The sequence below is a fragment of the Pipra filicauda genome, unplaced genomic scaffold, assembly GCF_003945595.2.
Source record: "Pipra filicauda isolate LSUMZ 115617 unplaced genomic scaffold, ASM394559v2 scaffold148_size1903560_pilon, whole genome shotgun sequence".
NCBI classification, from domain to species: Eukaryota; Metazoa; Chordata; class Aves; order Passeriformes; family Pipridae; genus Pipra; species Pipra filicauda.
This window is the reverse complement of record NW_024103973.1, coordinates 1041258-1065955: the sequence shown is the minus strand read 5'-3', so window position 1 is coordinate 1065955 and position 24698 is coordinate 1041258. Positions and strand designations below refer to the sequence as shown.

The following is a 24698-nucleotide window of genomic DNA, read 5'->3' as shown; positions in this document are numbered from 1 at the left end:
GAGGCCCTGTGGTCCAGCATGCCTGTCCCCTTGAGGGTTATCCTTTCATCAAGTGTTTCTCTGCTGTGCACTTCAATACCATGTTTCCCTTACTGAAATATCTGTCTCAAACTCGTTTTCATGCCATTTGCTTTGATGGCGTTATTTAGCAAATTATTCCATATGTTGTTGCCCATTACATTTTAAGCTAAGTATTTCTTCCTGAAAACCCAAATTACTGTTCCTTTCAAACTTCTAAATTAGATTCTGCAGTGTTTGTGAATCGGTTTTTTCCTTACTTTAAAACACTAACAGAGATAAACATTTTATTTTTTCCCAAGGAAAGGCAATCACACTGCAAAGGGCACATGAGATGCTGTGTTGCCGCTCCAGTGACATGGCTTGCACAATGCGAAATGTTACTGTGGACAATCTGTGTTCTAGTTGCTTGTTGATTTATCCTAAAACACATCTTTACTTTTTCAACACACTCCCTGTATTTGTTAAAAGTCCTCAGAACTAAGAAGGTAGATACACTTTATTTTGAAGCTAGTACACATGTGCTCTCAAGTTTGTTTACTGTTTCTCAATTTGTCGCTTTATATTTATCAAAAAGCTTTGACTGCTACATGACATTATTTTCATTCTATATTACTTTTTAATCTCCACCTTTTTTAGTATTATTTTTTTGCAAATAAACTGATCTACTGCTCTCAGTGGTATTAATTAGAAACTCATAGTTTTACCAAAGCCGCTGATGAATGTTAACTATTGATGCATGTTATGGAGAGCAGATAAACAATTATTGTCCATATGCAAAAATAACACATTACTGGAAAAGTAATTTGGTTTCAGCTAAAGTCTTTGTTCCCTTATCTTCCTTGATTTATGTGTGTGTTGGCTATTACAAAGCAAATAAAAAGTTTATGAGGTGGATGGTTAGGAATCTTGAAGATAAAAGTATTTAACTTTAATTAGCATACCTTAATTTTACCAGACTAATATTATGATCTATAACAGAAACTAATGTTTATCAAAAGTTAGTCTCTAACTGTTGGTCACTAAGCCAGTACATTCCAACTTTAATATCTTCTCAGGGATGGCACTGTTGAGCACATTAAACACTAATTTTGCAATTATTTCTCTCGATCCATTAGTGAAATTGCAAAGAAATGGAAATGTTTTGCAAACAGTGAGAGGTACCAACATTCCTCTAGATAATAGCTGTTAGCACTGCATTTCAAAACGTTTTCTCTGTAGAAGAGCATTTTGTATCAACACGAGCTAAAAATCACAAACCCCTCATTACAGTGCTTCAGGATATACCATCTCCTTCCAGGGCTTGCCTGGTGTGAATGTGACCAAGTTTAGTCTTTCAAATGAAGAAAATACATATTGAAACACAGCATACTACAAGGGGATCTTCAGAACCTTTTTAATTTCAGCTTGTGCGCACATATCAGTGCAATTTTATTCAGTGCCTTACTGCAAGGATGTTAATTATTTGCAAATGTTAATAGAAATTATTTTCACAAGGCTATTGTCATCTATTTATTAATTATTTCAAATGTTCTCAGCCTCAGTAATTTGGCCAATTAATTGTCAGTGAAATGAGTACACTGAAAAATGGCTTGGTACTTTTAAAATTGATTCTGCAAATATAATGATCAATGGGATGGTATTTCTCATCAAAGCTACTTTCCTGTGTCCCACATAATCAAATAATTCCTAAATACCTTGTATGTGACTAATCCCTGGTTAATTTTAACTTCCAGACAAATGAGGTGTCTTTGGGTTCTGGTTGTGACTTAAGCAGGTGCTGCAGGTTTTAATTTACTCTAAATCAAATGGAGATGGATTTGTTGATGCTAATCCTAATCTCCACCACTGAAGCAATGTCCACTGGTGTGAGGCAATCTTTACTTTCAAGACCTTGCAGGCAACACTTCTGAACACCTCACCAATGCTAAAGAACTCTGACTCAGAGCATCCCTATGGAATGTGAAACAAGCTTAGTCCCCTTACTTGAAGTGCAGTCAAAGGAAGGAAAGAACTGCTTAAGACTACACAGGAGGTCTGTGGTAAAGACACCCATGGAACCAAGGTCAGTCTCACTGGGCTTTTCTGTCACAACCACTTTTCCTGAAGGCCAAGACAGAGATAACTTTTTATAGCTATTTTGGAGGGACTAATTGCGAAAATATTTGTCACCATTACAGCTGGTTCTACCATTGCTGGAGCCCTACCAAGCCCATTTTCATGACACAAAAATCAATACTTAAGGCAGCTGAACAGTTATCCAACAAAGCTGTTCTAGCACCCAGAGAGTTATCTAATGCATCTAGCACCATAACTTCTAATAAAATAAAAACCGCAGGGTCACATTAAAAACACCACCTGAAATGTGTTTTAAATCATAATCAGTTTCCAATGATAAGGAAACAGGCTCACCTCCAGTAGACAAGCACAGCGATGAGGAGAATGAGGCACACGAAGGTCAGTGCTGAGACCACAATGAGTGGGATGATCCATTCCATTTTACCAGGAGAAGGTCTCGTGGCCATGCTGGAGCTGTTCTTGCCAGCTGTGTGTTAAACAGATAACAAAACCAATCACTAACTGGAAAAAAGAATTACTGTACAGAAAAACGTGTAAACAAAACAAATAGCTTATCCATTTTACATGGTATGAGTAAACAGAGCAGAGATCCTCTAACTGCAGGGTGGGACTCCATTTGTCTTCAGTCTGAGACATGAGAGCACAGAAGTATGGTGTTTATTGCCACATATGGCTTGGATTTTACTACTGCCTGTAATTACGGTCTCATAGACACTTTTAGGACTCTTTTGTGCAAGCACCTATTATCAGATGTGGAGTACCCCACTGAGCCATTTCACCACGGTAACTAAGTAAACGCTGTGTTCCGTCATCAGTGTTTGCAGATAAATGCACTCTGTTTCTCAATACTACAGGACAGCCCTGTTTGCAAAGCTCAGTGTAATACTTTGCTTCAGAAATAAATTTCTTGGTAACTATCTTAAAATAAAAAATCCTCAACATGTTGGGTGTCATGTCACATCATTTGCAGAATTGTCACAATCTGGTGGGTTACTGCATACGAAAGCACTTTTTAGCATATGGATTGTCAAGATGGGTGGATGAATGAATGAATAGGATGTGTTGTAACCGACAGAAGAAATCATTATGCCACAGCTTTTGAACGAAATTAAAGTTCGTTCGTCAATATCCTGAGATCTGGCCGAGTAACTCTGCTTCACTTCTTGCATGACATCTCATTAAAATGATTGTATCATATAGAAGATGAATATCTAGAGCTTCTGCGAGTACTGGAGCCAATGAGCATAGACGCTGTACCAATGTATTTCAAAAGACACCTAATTTGTGCAAATCTGTGTAGACTTGATGAATAAATTGGTTTAGACAGAATGATAGAAGAAAAATACAGAAGAGGATTCTCTATCTTATTCCTGTTTCCTAACAAACAGGCAGTATCTGATCAATACCTGCCAACAGGAGATAATGTCAAAGGATTAGTATAAACAGCTTCAGATTTTGAGGATTGAAACACGCACACTTGACTTCTACTTTTAGCCTATGTGAGTCTTCCTCACCAACGTGATTCCTTGCCCTTGTTCAGTATTGCATTATCATATCTTCTGAAACTGCTGCAAATCCTACCAGAAGAACGTAATTGCCTTTTCACCATAGGCAGGCAAAACACAGATAATTGGAAGTCACCAGATGTCACATAATATGAAGTCATACTCTATTTTAATAGCATTTAGATTATACTCCTCGGTAGGCAGGAGTAAAATTCAACTAACGTGGAAGTAAAGGTTAATTGTAAATGCTTTTGCCTGACTGCTGAAAACAGAGCAAGGCTGCAGGCTGCTGCAAGCCCAGCAAGAAATCTTTCTAGTTTTAAGAACTAGGCTGATAGAGGTAATGCCCTTTAGCAGGCAGCCTAAATGAGGTGCTAATAAGAGGGGTGTTTGGGAGAACTGAACGCGCACTTTGATTGAACATCTCTGATTTCCTTAACTAGAAAGAGTAAGGAAAAAATCAACCCCAAAATTAAAGCAAAGGCTTATTCTCTGTATTTGCCAAACTTACAAAATCATAAGTCTTGAGGCATCAGTTTTTACCAGTGCATTTCAAATCATTTATCAGCACGAAAAAAGTAAGCCTGTGAGGTAAGTCTTACTAATCAGAATGATAAAAGGGACAAGGCAAAAAAAACATGCAATGTAATAAAGCTTCATAGGAGAGCCAAGTAGTCCCATCACCTTACGTCCATTAGGGTGTTGCTTCAGTTCTCTCCAAGGACAGTACTCTGTTTAGTTTCACCTCCACATCTTTCAACACAAAAACATATGTTTCTGTTTGCATGGGAAGAAAATTAAATTCCATTGTAAGCACAGCATGGGCTGGAGTCCCAACGCACACTATTAAATTCTGCAGTGTTCACGGTGCTCCTCTTACTCAGTCTGCTGTGGAGAACACACTTATCTGCCCCTGCCAACTCCCAGTACCACAGATGTGAGGATAAGAAAGTGCTCAGTATGCTGAGTGCCAGAAGAGCAAATGCCATTCCTGCATGTTGATGGCTGGCCCTGAAATTCCAGTTGGGAATGCCCAAGCAGTGATGTGCTTCAGAAAAAAAGACACAGTTCCTGTGCTGGCTTTGAAGAAAAAGTCTTAGGTGTTTTCCACTGCTTAAATAATGCGTTGAGAGAGCTTAAACAAACAGCATATCCTTGTAATGGTGCCCACCATAAGCTGTACTTGCTGGTGGTGGTGGTAAGCTTAAAAAATGGACTAGGAAACTCCATTTTTGCTAAGAAATGTAAACAGTTTCCAGTGGCATATGCCTTCGTTGAATTAATTCAGTTTGCCTTTTACTGGCTTGGAATTCATCCCAGTAGGAAGGAATAAAAATTATTACAGCATATCTGTTTTGGGAGGTCCCACATGATACAAGCCCTGGCACTGCTAAATCTACTCCTGCGTCTGGAAAAATCCGTAACTTCTGTGAACCACCCGTTCAGCAGTTCCACCCAGGCACTGGATGGATGAGCCCTGGCACAGGGAGTATTGGATGGTGTCAGGCAGTGAGGGAAGCTCTGGCAGTGCAACTCTTGCACAAAGGTCAAGGTAAGAAAGAGGCTCCTACCACTTGTGAAATGTACTTTTTTTCCTGTGAATTCTTGGTAATTGGTTCCTGAGAAAAGAAACATGTTTATTTCCCTTAAGTAACACTGCTTGCTATAATAAGCAACCATAGCTGTACTATATAACCTATCTACTTTTATCATTCCTCATCATTGCACAAACTGCCAGGACAAAGTTCTGTTTGTTGTACCATTACAGATACCATTAACCAAAGCAAAACCCTGCTGCTGAACTGCCTCAGACCACATGGCCTCTTAAAAGACAGTCAACTTGCTCATCTTTCCTTTGAGTAAATGAAGTTATGGACTTATACAAAGGTATTAATTAATTTTGAAAAATACTATTTGCCATATTATTAAATGATAAAAAAGCAAAATCATGTTTTTTAAAAATGCATTACCTTTGATACAAGCTCATGTCATTGTGCAGCTATTTCTTCCCTATTTCTTTAAATGCATTCCTGCAGTGTTCACAATTACAGGCTGTGCACAGCTAAACATGGCTTTTCACTGCTTTGTAAACAAATGCCAATCATATTTAATCCTATATCTGAAACTCATAGTTTGCAGACATCAAATAATTCACTTTTATTTTCAAGCCATTCTGCTGTTTACTCCTGTAAGTTGCCACGTAAATCTCTGAAGATATTTAAAAGCTGTCTGGATGCAATCCTGAGTAACGTGCTCCCTTCTTGAGCAGTGAGGCTGGACTAGCTGACTTCAGTGGTCTCTCCCAACCTTACCCATTCTGTGATCCTGTGTGCAAATGGCTCAAGTGCTACATGAAAATACAGCTTAATAATCCTTGCTGCGTATGGAGAAGAAGGAATTACACAGATGTTTAATTATCTTAATGAGGTTATTCCCAAAAGGCTTTTGTAACCTCAGACCTGGCAAAGACTGCTCTAAAAACCAAAATTCAGTCTCTGTTAAAGGCATATACCAGGCTTGAAATTTAACTCTGCACATCATCTCTGTCTCTACAAAGCCCCCTTGTGGGAGGAACTCAGAAGAAGTGGGTGACACTGAAGAATGGGAGGATCTAGTTGAAATTTGGATGAAGAGCCAAACCCACGTTTCTGTTCTCAGATCCAACTCACCACTCAGGCAAAAGCCCCAACTGGACAGCTGTTTGCCCAAAACAGCCCAGTTTTTATCTTCTGTCAAAAACAAAGGATCTGTTTAACTGTCCGGCACAACCAACCAAAATTCCGTGGGATTGTATCTTCTCTAGCCTGATGAAACTGAATCATCCAGCTTTTCATTTTTTTCCCCTCGCTTTTTTCTGTCTTTCCTCCCCCCCTTTCCCTGCCCCCTTTCTTGGTAGAGTATCATTCTAATTGCTGTTTTTCTAATTTTCAGGTTTCAGAGTCACGGACAATGCTGAGCAGCTGTGTGTGTAACAGTTGCAGATCAAAGGTACAATTAGTCTAATGTGGGCACCAAAACAGAGAAAAGGATGATCAGGAAAATGAAAGAGGAGAATGCAAGCAAGCGTTCGGCGACAGAAGAAAATCATCAGCCTTGGCTGATACCACCAGACAAGAAGAGGCCAATGCCATTTGGAAAATAATGACACGGCCTCAGGAGAGGTGAGTGTATGTGCGTGTGAAATAAGCACTAAAAGAAAATGAGCCTTGCTGTACTAATTGGCCTTGCACTTTCCCTGTAATTTCTCATGAGTTCCCTGTTCTCCTCTAATCATCCACACTCATGAGTACTTCCCCATTTAGTTATCTCCTTACAACTGCTAATTTGATGCTATATAATTAATTTTACAAGTGTACATTGTTATGAAACAATTTTCTACTCTTTAAAATGATTAAACTTTCTATTCACAAAAACAGTTTTGAAACCTTGACAGCTTTTTAAAACCTGCTTTCTGGGACAAAAAATGCATCCAAAAATGTTTCCACCCTCACAATGAGATACAGTAAACTGCAGGGGTGCTTTCTGCTCACTTTGGAAGTGGTCTTGACACTCTTAACTGTCCTGATGCTCAGAAATCCTTTCAGACACTTCTGGCAATGCCCTCTTGGCTTCACTTGTCTTGATTTCAGGTTTACCTTGCTATGGAAAACCTTTAAGGCCATTTCTCATAGACGAGGTCTTGCTATGGCTGCAGTTTCACTGAACTCAGCCGGCAGGAGCTAGGTCACGTCTGTCTGTATGAATTGAAAACTTCCATGCTACTGTGAAAAACAGTTAAGCTGAATCAGCTAGTCTTAGGCTTTGTGCTAGTCTAATTCACCAGCCTGTGTCTTTGGTAACCTAGATCAAGCCTGGAATAGAGTTCCTTCTCCTGCATTGCCAAGTGTCTTCTCACAGGGGCAGCACTCCCAACAGGCAAGGCAGACCGTATTTGGACACATCTAGTAAAATATTTGGGCAAATTCCAGGCTAGTCAGACCTCACCTATCAAAGCCTGGTGGCTCAAGATAAAAAGAAAAGAAGGACTTGCCTGAAGAGACTTTGAAGGTACAAAGAGATTCAGACTGAAAGGCTCCATTCCAAAGCCAATAACACCTCAAAATGTTCTCATTAAAAATTAGCCTTTCCCAATGTCTGGACAGGGACTCGCCAGGTTTGTGATCAACCTAAATTTTTCCACCTGGAGGTCATGGACAGGGAATGAGCCCCTACTACAAGAAACTGGCACAAATGGGCCCTTCTTCATCTCTGAATAGCCATTCCCAGCCCTTTTGCTGTTGAGTATCCTCTTCAGGACACTGAGGGATCTGGCAGAGGCTTGTCTGGGAAGCTGAAAAAATGGTGCAGCTCCTTCTCCTCATCTTAGGTAGGTCACCAGAGGTTTAACTATGATTTAACTAAGGTTAATTTGGAGGAAACAGGCAACTCTCACTTATCTTCTTGCCATCTAACATGTGCTGATAATTTCAGATATAGTTTCCTACATAAGGAAGCCACTTTTTTAAGACGCAGTAATCATAGTAAGTTATCCTCCCTCCATATATAGGTACAGAAAACCTAATTTGCAGGGTACTTTCAAAACTGATTGTCTTTGTTGCAGTCTTCAGGCACAGTGACTTCAAGCCATCAAGCCTGGAAGTGAGCAGAGCTCTAAAAGAGGCTGTCTAGTAGGAGGCAAAGCTGTACTGAACCACTTTCAATAATAGTTCTCTGCGTGCTAAAAAGAGACAGACTAAGGGGATACAATTCACAATAACTAGTAAGTATTTCTTAGCAATATTAAAAATATTTCCCCATCTCATTGATTTTAATATTTTTATCTTAACTTCACTATGGAATTGTTAACAATCTCTTTGTCACAAGCTAAGAATTAAGGCCAACTACTCGTCTTTTTTTCCAATTTTTTAGGCTGAGAACAAGCCATGAGGCCCTTTGTAGGTCTTATATAAGAGACATTGTACTTGGGCCATACAAGAAACTGGCACATGAGAAACAAGGAAGCCAAAGGCAGGAAGAACTATTTCAGAAGCAGGTTTACCCAGGCAGATTGAATTGCTGGGCTTTGAACCTAACTGGTGCTGAATGCTTACTCCTAACACGGCAAAGTTCCCTCCTTCCTGACAGAAAGGTGATTAGGGCAAGTGGCAGGTTGAAAGTTTCCTGACAGGCATCTCAGACCATGTTCAGTGGGAGCACTGGACTTTGAAGATTTCCAGCTGAGGAGTAAGAAAAACAGCATTGTATTTTAAAAATATCAGCACAATTTGGGTGTAGGTTTCTTGTCTTGCATTGTTAATCTGATCTCTTGCAGAACAGTTATGATTCACAGCGTTAGAGTCAGGTCAGCATTTCTGTAACAAATGTTATTAAAGATTGGATTTAGCTTTGCTTTTTAAATTGGTTCCGAGCTATAACTGAGTGCACAATGTCTGCATTCTTGTGTTTATCAGTGTAGGGAAAAATAAATATGCAAGGTTTTTTCACAGTACTCTAGAGCAGCTTTGATGGAAAAAGAAAATTACAAAACACTCCAAAATTATCAAAATAAACAATACAGTAAAAAACCCCACCCCAAACAAAAAAAAGCACACTATCTTATAAATGCTGTGGTAATACACATAATCACTCATATAAACTCGTCACCATATCTAAATTCCAGTACTTACTCTGCAAATAAATCCACACATATGTACTCCATTTGCTCCTTGCTGTTTTCCTCACCAGTGCCTGGAGCTCCCTGAGCAGAAACATGTGTGGACATTCCACACATTGGTAGCACCATGAGATACCTGTTTGCATAGGCCTGTGCAGCAAACCCGGACCACACTGGGCTTGGTGCACATGCAGATCACCTGGGCAGGCTTCCAAAAGGTTGTATTTGCTGTGTATATACTGTGGAGTTGGTACATACACCCAGAGCTGGTGTGTACAGGAGCACTGGTAATTCTCATCAGGACAAAATATGTGAACTCTGCCTGGCTAAGATTTTTCCTTCCCACAGGAAAAAAAAGAAGGTAACTCCAGTGCAGAAGGTGCCTTGTTTTGGAAGATCAAAGCATGTAGGTTTTGTGATGAGAAATAAAGCAGCAATATTCTCATATTTGGGAGAATATCTCAAAGCCCAATCAGGGAGAATCCTGCAGATAAAATAAATTAGCTTGCAGCATATATAGCAAACTTCCCACGAAACACCAGTTTGGCACAGCAGCCAATCTTCCAAATTAATTTCACAGCTATGGTTCACTGCATTTCTCTCCCTTTTTCTTTTAAACAAAATTCTTGATGCAGCATGTTGGGAGTTAACATTTTTGCAAATTTTCTCTTGTGGTAAGTTACAAGGACCATGAATCTGTCCTAATAAAAGAAAAGGATGTTCCTTCCCCCTCTGCTCCCCACCAGTAACAATTTGAGGATTGAATCCTGTGACAACCTGCCCACTGGATGAAGTCAAGCACCACAGAATGTTGTATCTCCTGGAAATCAGTAAGGAATTTAGATTGTGTCATTTTCCAACACTCTTATGTTGGTAAAACCAGTTTTCCCTGGAGGTCACTCACCTGGATTAATGGTAATGAATTTGTTATCTGAGGGATATTCCTCTGGAAACCTGTCCTCCTTTGGAGGAGGTTTTCTTGTAGTCTCTGGTCTTCTTGGGATCTTGCCCGGGTACAGTTCATCGGTGAACGCTGGTGGCACTTGGGTGGAAGGGAGCGGCTGGGGCTGAGTGTTGGCTTCATCCAAACTCTCCTCCTCGGGACCTCCAGCCGCAGGGGCAACATTTTGGTTTGGCTCTTCACCCGATATGGTTTTATTTCCTTCTTCCTCAGCAGTCCGGTTGGGGGAAGCCACGGCCACGCTGGGCTCTGTGCTATTGCGCGCCTCCGCGGCTGCTGTCGCCCTGTCTCTCTCCTTCTTTTCAGCATCCTTTTCTTCCTCTTCCTCGTGCTCCCGCTCCCCATCCTCACTTTCACTCTTTTCATCCTTCTCCCCCTCCTCAGCTCCCTCGCCATCCTTGGTCAGTGCCGAGTCCCGCTCCGGCCCCGGGGAGGCGGCGGCGGCCTCGGTGGTGGCCACCACGGGCCGTCCCGCCTGTTTGCTGGGGGCGGCCGCCGTGGGCAGCCGGGTGGGCCAGACGCTGCTGGGGAAGGAGGAGATGCCACCACCGCTGAAGCCCAGCCCTGCCAGCAAGGTGCTGGTTACCACTGAGGCCACGGTGGCCTGGCTGCCACTGGAGGAAGGCCCCATCCCTGTGGCCATGGACACGAAGGAGAAGGGGAGCCCCGAGGAGGTCCAGGTGGAGGAGCCAGAGCTGATGGGAGCCATGTCAGCTGAGGAGGCAGGAGATGCCGTGGGCTTGAGGAGGTCACCAGCAGCAGAGGGGAAGAAAACACAGCAGAGAGCATCAGCAGGGGTCCAACATCCTACCTGGGGTCATTTTTCTTTTGCATTTCCCTCCCTTTCAACATGTGCCATTCTGGTTGCTGTTCTCTTAAAGCCAAAGCCTCCCACCAGCTGGATGCAGGGCTGAGCCAGGGCAGGACAAGCCACAGAGCTACCAGCAAACCACAAAGGGAAGAAACCTCCCTGAATTCACCACACCATCATCAAAACCCTCTTTATCCTTATCTTTATTTTACATCGGGACCTTCTCCACCCACGTCACTGTTGACTTGTGAGTAACGTTTCCTCTCGGGGTGAGGAGAATGTAAAGGAGTTTAATGAGTTTAGCTGCATTACTCACAGTGCTTTAATCCTCAGAATACAGAAGTTTAAAAATACAGTATTACATAAGGGTTGTCTCAAAATAATGGCTGTGCTGCCAACGCGAGCATCCGTGGCTGGTGGGTCTGTTCTGACAAGGAACTCTGGCTCTTCCCACACACATTGTGAGGCCCTCCAGTGGCACTATTTTTATTTCATTAATTTACCCATCAGCATTATTCTCCTAAGGACTGGTGCTGCAGTGAGGTATCACTCATTAGAAAAGACCAGCAGCATGGCCAGCTGGGCAGTCATGAAGCACTTGGAGAGCATCAGGAGCCCTTTAGCAAGCCACCACTACCTCTGCCAGGACCACCAGGCTGCGACACTCATGTATAGACTCAGTTTTCTACAACCACAGGACTCCCCCTGGTCACCACCAGCAACCCAAAGCCAGGCCTGACACTGCCCACTTCCCTCAGGGAGCTGAGAGGAACCAGAGAATGAGCTATAGACTTTGCATCCTCTGCTCCCTGCCACTGTTATTCTAATGTCAACCCACTGCACATATGCTTGCATGCAGGTCTCTCTGCACACATGTGTGCTCTACTGGAAACAAAACCCCTTGGTATATACATAAAGAACTAAACCTTGGTCTATACATAAGGACCTAGTCATTCCCCTTCCTGAATTACATGTGGAAAAAGACACTGAAGTGAATTGACTAAACACAAGGAATAATTCTCTGGAAGAGCTGAGCCAGCAGTTCTGCCTGGACAACCTGACCACCCTCTCTGATTTACTGAAAAATGTCTCACATTACACAATTCATGACTGGGAGGACCAGTAGCTGGAAAGGTACACATCAGATGAGTACAAACAAGGGTTAAATAGGTGCTACTGAACATTTTTAAAAAAAAGTAAAATGTTTCTTTTTGAAGCTGAAATGTATAACTTCACAGTATTTCTGCATCTCTCTGCAATTCTGAGGTTCAGTCAGGCCATGTAATTGAAATGCTGCAGCAAACCAAGAAAGGCTGCTTTCTCACGTTATTTTTGACCAGCTGCAATCACAGAGAACCTGAGATCTCAGATGAAAAGCCGTGCTTTAGAGATTTCAAGCCAAAACTTTAAATAAGCATCTAAACTTTCAGATACTTATCAATGTGAATCCCTCCGGCACTGTGAGATTTGCTTTTCACTGGCATGAACAGTCTCAAAGCTGGACTGAGTATTAAAATTTGACAGCAGATTTTATATGTCTAGAATACCTCTATACATCATTAAACAAACATTAATCATTCAAATGCAAACTTTGTATGTGTTATTTGCTTACTAGGAAGCATATCAAACTGGAAAAGAATAAAACCAGAAGCAATGTACTTAGAGTAAATTCAATAGTATGAATCCAGTCCATAAATTTGACTGAACAATTCAGTACACCGAATGCCAAGAAATTTAGGTTATGGATAGTTTATGTTAAATAAACTAATAAGATGCTTTCAAAACTGAAACAGCGTATTCCAGTTTTACTGTAAATGTACCAACATTTCTGATTCTGGAACACAAAAGTTGCCTTGTGAATTAAAATTCAAATAAAGAGACTGTTGAGGCTTTATTCACACAATAACAGGTATCCTTAGAGCACTGGAAGAGTAAAGATGTTGTGTGTGAGGCCTTATTCCTGGTGCATATACTTCTGGTCATACAATTAATAAAAGAAATTAAATTTATTTTCACAGTTATCATTAAGATTACAAATCTCATCTAAATGGGTTGAATATAGATTTGGAAAGATTTTTTTAACACTCGATTCTTCAGTAGTCAAAGCCCCTCAGAGCATGAAGCTAGAAAACCAAACCCCTTGCAATATTTCATATTGGAAATATATTGTATGTTATAAATCCTCCTGTGGTGGGTCTGAACACCCCCCTCCCCAGGAAAGCTGGGTCCTGCCGCAGATTTCCAACACCGTGCTGCCACCTGGTGGGAATGTCCCCAAATCCCAGCTCCTCAAATCCACGACTTACCACTCCTGTCTTCACAATTCTGGTCCCCTCGAAAATTCGAGTGGTGTTAGCTGAGGGAGGAAGAAGAGCAGCATGTCAGCAGGTTGGGAAGGGAGGCAATGATACAACTGCTGAGCAATTGCTGAACACACTGTTGCAAAATATGCATGCAGGTCTCAGTTTGGAGCAAAAGCAACTCAGCTCGTTTGGCATTACTCACCTTACTTTGTACATGTGCCTAAAGACAGACTTGCTTGACTTTAACTCAGGCCCAGCAGTGCCAGTTTAAGTGCACTGTCAGAAAACACACTCTGTCCTTCAATCTCAAACTGGATGAAACACCCTGACTTACACGGGAAGTGAGAGTAGCTGATGATAATAGTTTTTTCTGTCCTTATTATTTATTGCTATATATCTCAACTACAACCATGATCAAGCTCTGAATAATGTTTTGAAAGCTCACGTGGATTAATTTTCTAGATCTTGGGTACCGCCAGAGATTAGAACAGCAGATCCTTTTTGGGGACACATGGAAGGAATCACATCATCTACTCCCATTGCAGATGCATGAATCACTTCCACTGCTTTGAACACTGGGCTAGGACTGGGCTAGAGTGCCCCAAGAATATCCAACAAAGCTGTCAGTAATGACTTACTCCTAACTGTGATTAAACAGGTATCATGGTCAAATTTCAAAGAATTTTTCCATTCTGTCATCTGCTGAAAGAGGTCATAATCAGCAACATACCAGTTTCTGACTTCTACCTGGCACTTACAGTCAAATCCAAAACACTGTGCTGAGGTACTAAGAACAGAGAGCTATATATGAGATGTGGGTTGGATAGGACACTTCTTGTCTGACCCCTGCTGTCCCTGCAATGCTGATAACACTGTGGCAGGACACCGCCACAGAAGCAAACTGTGTCCACAGCTTCATATCCTTCAGATACTACATGCTAACAGAGTAGGATTAACTCACCCCACCCCCAATTTTCCAAAAATGACACAGAAAAATGTTGCTATTATTTTGTTCCCTATACAGCATCGGATCCAAGTGACAGCTCCTTTCTTCATCTTAAAGATTTAAATGTTTAACTCTCCGCTTGTTTTATTCTTCTGTTGCCCATTACAGGATTTATGTATCCGTAAGCTGGAGTGGGAGGGAATGCTCTCAGCAGAGGTAAATTTTGCCCTACTTAGTAAAAAATGTAGTAATAAATTCCCAGGAAGGAGCAAAACTTCAGCACTTAAAAAAGCTCTAAAAACTTCAAGTTCTTCTACCAAATCTCAGCACTACCAGATTTCTCCAATAAACTTAAAAGGAAATTCATGACAAAGGACAGCTTAGCATCTAGTACTTTTGATTTCCTTTAAATATGTATGTTTTGGAAATCACTGAGGTTGTATGCATGGTAAAACCTGAGTGTCTCCACGTGTGGTTGTCAAGGTAGGACTGATCTCCTTTCCTCTTTACATAAAACAGACACCGATCAGACTCACATTCTGCTATAGCTGTGCCTCTGATGTATAAGCAGTCTCTGATGAATTTGTTTGAGAAAACTAGTACCAAGAAAAGCTCTGAATTCTCCTAAAACCTGACAAAGCCTGCCAGCAGAGAGGTGTAGACAAACCCTCATCACCAGTAATGCGATTCAGATTAAGTCACTGGCCACTAATCTGAAATTAGTATTGTCTACATGCACTCAAACATCTTCTGAAATCATTTCACACCATATTGCACTGTGAAAAGAAAATATTAAACAAACAATTGTTTAATATAAAAATAGGTATGTGGTTTTGTTACCTTGAAAGAGCATAGTCTGGCTAAAGTCACTACGCATTTCATTTCGGCAAACTGCTTGAACTCTGAACAGATAAAGGATGTCAGGTGAGACATGGCTAATGATGGCCTTCTGTTTAAAAAAAATAGATATTATTCAGTTTTTTACCCCCACAGTACTGTCCACGATCAGTTTGAAATATATAAAGCATTGTGCTAACACAGGACATTTATGCCACGTAAGACAAACTATATTTCTAAACAGAAATATTCACTGGTCCCCTGGGAGAGGGCAAGGCCCAAGGCCAAAGGGATGCACCCAGACTCTGCCCAAGAGAAATAAATGAACATGTCCCACATCTATTCTTATGACAGTCTTCATGCCTGAAAGTCTCTGCTTTCCTCAGAAAAACTTAAAGTTCAAATCATTCAACCTTACAGGAATTAAATAAAATAGGTGGAGATCCATGTCCCAAACATGGGATAAGTCCCAAAAAGTCACTGCATGTTCAAACTGCAACAAACTGGCTATGGCAATTTGATGCTGGTGTACTGTCCAACATGATGGCTCAGCACCCTGGGCTGGGATATCCCTGCTTACTCCTAGATCTGAGAGACTGCTCTGATGCTTTCCAGAAACTCTTTTGTATTGCCTTGGTTCACAATCACATCAGTTCACAGCAGTAGCTGTGTGGGTCACTTGAAATACCCGTGATGTCCTTAGCTAAACACTGCCTAGCTCTGATTCAAGATGGGACAACCCAACTGTATCTGCCAGAGCACTGAAAACAAATTGCACTTTCCTCTGAAAAAGGGTTTCCTTCTTCTCTTGCCCCTAAAACAGACTAAGCTGTCATTGCTTTCTTAACCTCCGAGCTCTGCTGAACAGCACAGGGTCTCACTGCAATTTATTTCCAAGCTATCACTCCATCACATCCCCTGCACTTTTAATTATTTCTTTTATATAAAACAGGATGCTTTCATGGTGCAAACCTCATTTTTGCTGATTAAGGCTTTCCTCCTTATACCTGATTAAAAAAAAAATCTCCCTTAAGAGTGTGAAATTATGGCAAGAGAGAGGTTACAATACATCATAACCTTGGGTGTCTTTCAATAGGTTCCTTTCTGATTTTGTGAGGCAGATCGTTCCCTAATGTGACCCAGATAACAATGTCTAGTGGGGAAATTGAAAATATAAATGGAAATGAAGTAAAAGAATCTTCATCTAAGGGAATAAGAGAAGTATTATTGTATAACTGATTGAATGGGCCCAGAGGACTGTGTATTTGAAAAAAAAAATGGTAACAGTCATTAGGAATAACAGTGTGCTGCTGCATTTTTCATGTGCATATACAATTACTGATTTCATTATTCTAGAGGCTTTCTTTGATTAACAATAAATGGAGGCCTTTCAAACCTGAATATGTCACTTTGATTTTATATGCAGAGAATGTTAAGGACCAGTACAATACTTGCTTCCACTTAGACAAGAATGACAAGCAGATGAAATCCTAAATGGAGGAGATAGAGCAGTGTTTCCATCTGTGCTGGAACTGTCTTGCTCTTCCCTCTTTTTCTCATGCTGCCAGATGTAGGCAGTGCTTGTACAGGGCCACTCCACAATAATCTTCGAGCCCTGACTATGCGTTCCTGCCTCTGGCAGCCTTTACTGCCAGAAACTGCTCCAAAGACTGCAAGGGGCTATGCACAGTAAAAAGCCTGAGCCCAGGAAGAGATTTTGGGGGGACTGGACTTTTAATGCAAAAATCTGTAATATTCAGAGCCTAAACATTTCCCGAGCCAGCTGCTTCTCAGTAACAGTATATGACAAAGTGTCTGCAGATTTAGTCCTTTATGCACTCACACAAACTATAAATACACAGTCCAGTGTTTGGGGTAGCCTGTTCAGAAACGTTCAACTAATGCTGAACATTTAAATAGCAATTCATTGTGAGTCAAACACTATAAGGCAACAACTGCTTTCCTCCTCTGCCTCCTTCTACCAAGAAAATAACAATATAAGGATAGCTTGATACATATGTCTGGGTTTGATGCTGTGCTTTTACCAGGTCCTTGTCACTGTCCTTGGTGAAAGTCTTCTCCTTTTCATCTTCATTTTTAGCCCAGCTATATGAGATCATGTAGTTCATGATCGGAGGGTGGTAGATGGTTTCTGGTTGGTTCCAGGTTACCAGTAACGCCGTCCTGTTCACAGGCTGCACTTTCATGTTCACTGGAGGAGTACTGCAAGCTGAAACACAGAAGGAAAAAAGATGAAACTCTCCTAAATAACCAAGAGAAAACAAACAGGAAGAACTGTGCCTCACTCTAAGAGCCAGGTTTTTTTCTTTAATGCCCTTGCCTACAGTAACAGCTTAGACTGCAATCCACTGAGACCATGGGATTTAATACCACCTGCAGATGCTTTCTGCTCTCCTGAGTGAGTGAGAGAATCCATTCTCTGCAGGCAGGTTGCTTAGTTCTCGACTTATTTTCAGTCCTGACATTGTACACACACTTTAACTTCGTGACTTAAGAGCTCTACACTGGAACATTAAGAAGTCCAGTCGACCTGATCCACAGCTTCCCTCATCCATGCCCTCATCCACGCACTCCTGCTGTAAGGGGTTAATACCCCAGTGTACTCTGCTGGCCCTGGAAAGAGTTGAAACCTCTGAAAATGTAACACTATTGGGTCAGTAATTATTTTCCTCTTAACCCAGTACATTTTTACATATGACAGAAGTTATTTAATACTCTTCTTTCTATGTATTTTCCTTCACAGATGCTCAACTGTTTGCCAGTAATGTATTGCTAGCACAGGAAAGAGTGGTTCTTGATGGCCTTGGCCGTCTCCTCCTAGCAGAGGAGGAACCCCCAGCCAGCCTCTGAAAGCCCTGCCTTCCTAACCCTGCCTACAGTGGGAGGACACAAGTCACTTCTCACCCACACTTAAGTTAGTGGGGTCATCAACATCGGAACAGCTTAACCAGTGGGAAAAACACAGCTTGCAGCAGCATCAAACACAAAACTTCTGCAGGGGAGACCAAGCCCAGGTGCAAACCCAGCCCATCCACTCAAGGAGTGGGGTGTGCACAGTCCCCTCACAGCTGCTGAAACAAAAACCACTTTTCAAGGTGTTGCCATGGAAGGGCCGGGTGGGGATGCACAACACTAGATGGCACTCACATGCTATGGGAAAAATACATCATCCCCTTCCCAGCTATAAAGAGCTGAGATTTTTTTTTCCAAGCTTTAAAAATCACATTTAAAATACCCAATTCAGGGCAGATTCTCACATTCTTTTTCCCAATATAAACTCTGAACCAAGAAAAAAATCACTTGCAATGATACCTAAACACATGTGCCGTGGCAAAGGAAATGATCTCTTCTGCCAGGGAAAGGCAAAGTGTCACCCAGCCCATCAGGCTGACACTGTTTGCAGAATTATTTTTCCCAATGCGACTTTTCCATTTCAAGCCAACACACTGAGCTTGTTTGCACTCTGCAGGTATTTGACTGCGTGTATATTTGGCCATTATTTCACTTCTAAAGAGTCCTGGCAGCACTGAAGGGGAGAAATGTCTATTCCTATGCCTGGACTTGCAGGTTGGTCATGCAGCTCTGCTGTTACATTACTGAAACAGCTACAGTTCTTAAATAAAAATGATTAAATGCTTTAAACACCAATACTACTAGTACAATAGAAAAATATCTGTGAAATGCATTTGTGCACTTATAGCTCACATTTGTAGCCAGCCTGAAACAGACAATGAAAATTGCAGAAATACTCTTTGGAAAGGAAAGACCTTTGATGTTTGCTCTTGCCATGAGGGGTGACAATCCTGCAGTTTTGCAGTAGATCCTTCTGCTCAACTGAGAAGGATGATCCAGCAAAGCAAACAAGCCCTACAGTACCTCAAACTGTTGAGAAAACCTTTATGAGTTTCTATTTACACAGAGTTGAAGGGATCAAGACAGCATTCTGCTGTCAATGCCACAAAGCCAGAAGCCAGACCATGGTCTGCTGCCTGCAGACACCTTCCCTCTGGCTCCCTCCTGGTCTCTGCAGGGAGCCCACAGAGCCAGGATGCTGCAGAGCACAGTGTGAAGGTGGCCAGGACCTGGACAAGAGGGCACAGCTGAAAGCAGTTGCTGTTATCACTATTCAGAGAGCTTCCTGATCCTTGGTATGCCTCTCCATGCTCACCTCTTTCCACTGAGATAGTCAGATCAATTCTCACTGACATCACTGTTTATTGATAACTGCACCAATAAATCATAACTGCCCCCTTTGACGCCCTTTGTCATCACAGAATTACACTTCAAAATGCCAGGCCAGCCTTTATCGCTCCACCTAATCAAATCCCATCAGTGATAGGAGCCTGGGTGAAGGACTACCCAGATCTAAAACCTTATCCAGTCCTTGTCCTCCAGGAGGACATGCAGAGATTTATATATTTAAAGTAATCATGCAACAAATTGTTTTAGAAATAATTCAAGCAGGTAACCTTCCCGAGAGACAGAGAGACCTACCTTAATTGCAACAGCCCTCTGAACGATGGCTGGGCGGCTGATTTGCAGACAAGGACCCCAAGCCACTCGAGGGAGAGGGGGCTGTCACATGCCACTGGCTCTGATGCCATTTGGAATAGCTCGTGCCAGTCAGAGAAGAGAAGTGGGTATTTCCCAAGGGTAAACAGGAGACTCACAAACTCAGAGTTGAGAGACCCTCCCTGACCCTGCACCCTGATCCAAGAAGGTCATAAGCACTTCTAAGCACCTGAGTGACCCCAATGACTTCACTGAGGTCAAGCCTCATTCACAGCCAGCTAAAATGAGGCTGAATTTACAATATTGCTATTTCACAGTAAATATTACAAAATTTTCGTGACTTAGTATGACTTTGTTCAAATTACTGCAAGGCACTTGATGTAATTAAGTAATAACCGACCTGCTCTGTTCAGCCACATTTTTTTTTAACAGCTTATGAATGGGCAAAAAAGAAATCTTTTTTTTTTTTAAATGACACATATGGTTTTATTAATTTAACCAAACCTGCTTAGGACACAATGGAATAAAAAAACATTTGATCCAGTAATTCAATTTGATGATTTAATTAAAGTGATACATAGTAACATAGCCAATGTCTGAAAGGCAAGGAAAGAAGTGTAATGATTTGACCATCTATAAAACAACTAGCATTTCCCAGAGATCTAATTTTCCTTTCCATACTCTCTGTGCCTTGGATTTTTGAATGATTAAAAGAATCACAGACTTCCTGCTTTCTTTTTTTTTTAGAAGCTAAAGGACCTCTACTGATTTTGCAAAATATGCAGCTAAAAAACAGATAGAAATGGAGGAAGAGGTTGGGGTAGGGAGAGGGAAGCTTAATCAGGACACACTAAAGAGAAACACAAGCTTTTCTTTTAATTTCCTTTTTTTTTTTTATAAAACCAGGCTTAATAAGCAAAAAAAGCCTGTGAATTCATGATTGCTTGAGAAAAAAAAGAGAACCAAACTCAACAACCAGCATCATTTCACACTAAAATAGCATCTCAGCTAATTTTAGAAAAAATATTACTAATGCTTTCTTCTAAATTCATATCCTAAGGGAGAACAAAATATTGTAGGGGACTTCAGGATATCTTTCTGTGGTGTAGTGAAATCCTGAGCAGATACCTGAACTGGCTCTGCACAGGCCTATAGCAGGATACCAAAGCCAATATATCCAGGGCTAGCAGACCCCCAAGCCAAGACTTTGGGACCACAGGGCCACATCTCGGAGGCACTAAACATGGGAATGCCTCACTGCAGGCAGTGAGACATACCCTGGACCTCTTGGAGAGAAAAAACCCACCTCACCTTCCTGTCAGAGATGACCTGAACTGGGAGAACCTGGCAAACAAGCTGGCTCCTGCATTATGGAAAAGTCCTGCAGAGGCGGGACGGTTGTGCGGGTGCATCTGGAGGAAGCCCTCTGACCTGACAAAGGGCAGCCTCAGTGGCTCTTCCAGCTGCTGGCCATGCGTAGGGCTGCCCAGGAGCTCTGCAGATCAGACCACTGGGGAAGGCAGGGGGTAAGCCAGCACTTTGGCCAGCCTCATCTTCCAGGGCTCACTCAAGCCTGGAGAAAACCTGTTTGCCACTGGCAGACAAACGCAGCATGCTAATACAGCCCTAAGCACTGGGCAGGCCAGCCATACAGCAGAGAATTATTTTCTTCATGTTAAAAACATTCCAATGGGCTGGAACAAACAAAATTAATTTAACAACTCTGCATTCATCTCTCCCATAATTTGATTTGTATGTTGTATTTGGCTACGTAACCTCCATGAGGCTTTCCTAACTGAAGCCTGATAAAGCTTAATCCAAAAGCTCCTGGCAGCTCCATTTCAGAGAGTTGAAAGACAAAAAGGGGGCTTGTTGTTTTGCAAAACTTAATTGCTGGTATTAAGACACACCCATGAACGCAGAAAGGGCACGTAAGAGAATATTACAGCTTTTTTTGTTAGTATTATTCTTTAAAAGCAGCCTCCATTTCTCTTGCAAAGAGAGAAATGCAAAACCAGCCAGACTTTCTGGGTTTCATCACGCTTTCTGCATATCCTACCTGTGGTTATGAAAAGAGTTATTTAGGGAAACTTTGAGAGAGTGCAAAAACTCTATAGTCGGTTATTGCTTGTATACCTCCTCCCCGTAAAACAGGTGCCTCATATGATGAATCCAGTTGCACTGGGCTCAGCGGGATTTATAAAAACCTCTAAAAATGCTCTAAGTTAGCTCTTCCATGCATGAAAATGTCACCACTTTAAAGGCAGTTATTTCTAGCTGTGCTCTGCCCTCCTTTGGAAAATCCCACTCTCCCTCCCGCTGAATGTCTCAGCAATGCAAAACTGCCGTTCCTCTCCTTGGTGCCGTGGGATACACATTGTGTGATGAAGCCCTGACAATTTTTGGCACAGAAAAGCAACATGCCAGTGAAGTCCTGAATTGCTCATTGCGAGATGGACATGGATCTTCTAAGGCAATTCTTATGTGGAGGGAAGAAACACTGGCATCAGGATGTGCCCAGAGCATGTTACTGGCTCGGGGCTGCTCAGTTGTAGGTAAGAGACGGGGACAAGGGTCTTGCTCTGGGAGGCAGCTCCTGGCCATAAGGTGAGTGAGGCCTCACTTCTTTTTCTCACTGATCTGGATGTACATGGGATGAATGGCAGGGAACAGTGTTTGTCTCTCACAGAGGAAGAGCACAGAGGAAGGTAGATGGGGTATTTCTTCCGACACACTCAGGAGAAGAGAAAGAGAGGTCAGTATGGGGGTTTCATGCCTTTCTTCCCTAAAAGGGCAAACAAGTTGGTGGCCAAGCTCTTCTGGGAGAGAGAGTCTTTCCCTTCCCTCTGCCCCAGCCCTTGGAGGGAGCTGGAAAGGCCAGTCCTTCAGGACACATGGACCACTTGCTTCTGTAATGAGCAGCAAGTCAGCCACAAGTATTCCAGCTGACTTCAGAGAGGTCTGAAAACTGTGATCGATGCCTGTGCTATTGCCAAAACACTGCACCAAGTTCACTCAGCCCTGTCACCCTCAGGTACCTGACTGCAGACAAGAAAAAAGCAATGCCACCAACAGAGATGAGAAGTACTCTCAAATATGCACATATACACAAACATATATCTATTCTTTCTCATTATTAGATCCTCAAAACTTCAAATAAACCCTGCAATGCAAAAACATGGGTTATGCTGCAATGAGAAAGCTCATGCTGGCTTTCAGTGCCATGGTAAGGGAAGGGATGCAGGGTCAGATTGAGCTACCTTGAACTGGTGTGTCTCAGTGGAGTTGCTTGGGAAGAGACTGATCCATAACAAACAACAGCATGCTTTGGGCTGTTGGATTCAATCCTGGAGTTCAGTGAGGGCTTTGCTCCCAAAGGATAACAAATAGACTATGAGGATCATATGCAGAGACAACACAGACTTTAATATACCTGAAAGTGCTAAGAGGCATACTTGCAACATTTCCCCCCTTCTCTTTTTACTAAATGTTTGCAGTTTTTTTGCTTTGCTTCAGTGTACATTGTTGACTCCTCAGAGTGCTTATAAATGACATTATTAATATATAAAGATAATTACTTTAAAGAGAAGCATACATTTTTCCTTTACCTTTGCCTGCACTTTGCCAGCAGGCATTGGCAGGCTCCTGAGCATGCTGTACACACAAATATTTGTGTTGATCTACTTCAATCCACAGGCAGAATGTAGCTAGGAGACAGACTATTTATCTTCCCTGCTCTTAACTTTCACTATGCTTCAAACAGACAGGGCTGTTTCTTGAGGTGTGAGGGACACCAACATACCCTGCACTTGTTTTATGAGCCTGGTGAAATAACCTCATGGGCAACGGAGCGCATGAGACCCTTCTGACAGAGGGGCTCTGGGCAAGCTGGGTTTTTCCCCCTCTGTTGCTGGCCCATTTCTCTAAGTGGACACACAACCACCATTTGGATTAATACCTGCATGGCTTTTTTTGTAGCACCTGAGTTTCCATGGCATCACAGCAACAGAACCTGTTTTACTGACAGGCAAGGACTGTGTGTTTTACTACACTGTGTTTGAGCCCAAATATTTCATATATTTCACAAATACTGTTTCTACAGCTGTGGCTTGAGTCCTCAGCGGGTGCAGATCAGCCTTGCACCATAAGATGCCACACTGGGCTGAACTGACGTCTGACAAGGATCTGCCCTGCAAGTTTTGTGTTTATATTGCACACACGCACACAGGAGGTGACTTGTGTTTAAAATGTACACTTGTGTCCTTATTTATACAGTGTGCCTGTGCAACACGTGTGATCACGTTCAGTGGCACAACCTGCATCAAAAGGGAGAAAGGAGGATTTGCTGCCAGAAGGACACAGACTTGTCAAGGTTAGTCAAGCTGACCTTTCCAATATTCTGGTGAGGTTTCTTTGGACTGGGGAGCACAAGAAGGACAATCCAATAGAGTGGGTAGAGCATCTCAATACATGTCCATGGGATGCCCAAAATCAGACCAAGAAAGCAGCTTTCCTTTCATAGTTTCTGGAGGCTTTTTTGAACACAAAGGATGAGCTGCAGGTGCTCATGGTTCAAATTAAAGTGAGTACTTCTGTGGGCAAACAGCTGGACCAGCAGGTGGGCAGTGCAGAAAGGAATTCCCTCCAGGTGTAAATGGAATAAATCATCAAGCTCCCTTACAAGTACTTAGCTCTTCCAGCTTTAGTGGCAGCTGTGAGCCCAAATCACACTTTCACACTGAATTTCTCTTGCTCTGTTGGTTCGGACCCTTTATAATCTCTACAGAAGTGTAAGTGATTATTTATTGCTTATTAATAACTCTGTTGTTTAGTTGTCCACTACATTCAGGCACAGACACATGTGCTGCTCACATTACAACCATACAGAAGTCACTACAGGTGCAAATAGAACCCTGCAGAACAGAACTACTGCGAGGGGAAGCATGAAACCTGTCAGGTATATGTATCACATCTTTTTGCATCTGACTCCCCCTTAAAATGGGTCAGTTTTTTTACTGAAAAGCTTTGTGTTCCACCTGACTGACCTGAAAC

General features: G+C 42.1%; 1 protein-coding gene across 1 annotated transcript in view; it reads right to left on the bottom strand.

The window, feature by feature from the left end:
- The window catches only part of PTPRG (protein tyrosine phosphatase receptor type G), a 399599-nt gene that overhangs the window by 66546 nt on the left and 308355 nt on the right, over positions 1-24698 (bottom strand). The window contains exons 9-13 of the mRNA XM_027722958.2: positions 17159-17343; positions 15117-15225; positions 13334-13383; positions 10160-10955; positions 2431-2563 (exon numbers count right to left, since the gene is read on the bottom strand). Coding sequence (XP_027578759.1) covers positions 2431-2563; positions 10160-10955; positions 13334-13383; positions 15117-15225; positions 17159-17343 — 1273 coding nt within the window. The remainder of the gene's footprint in view (positions 1-2430; positions 2564-10159; positions 10956-13333; positions 13384-15116; positions 15226-17158; positions 17344-24698) is intronic.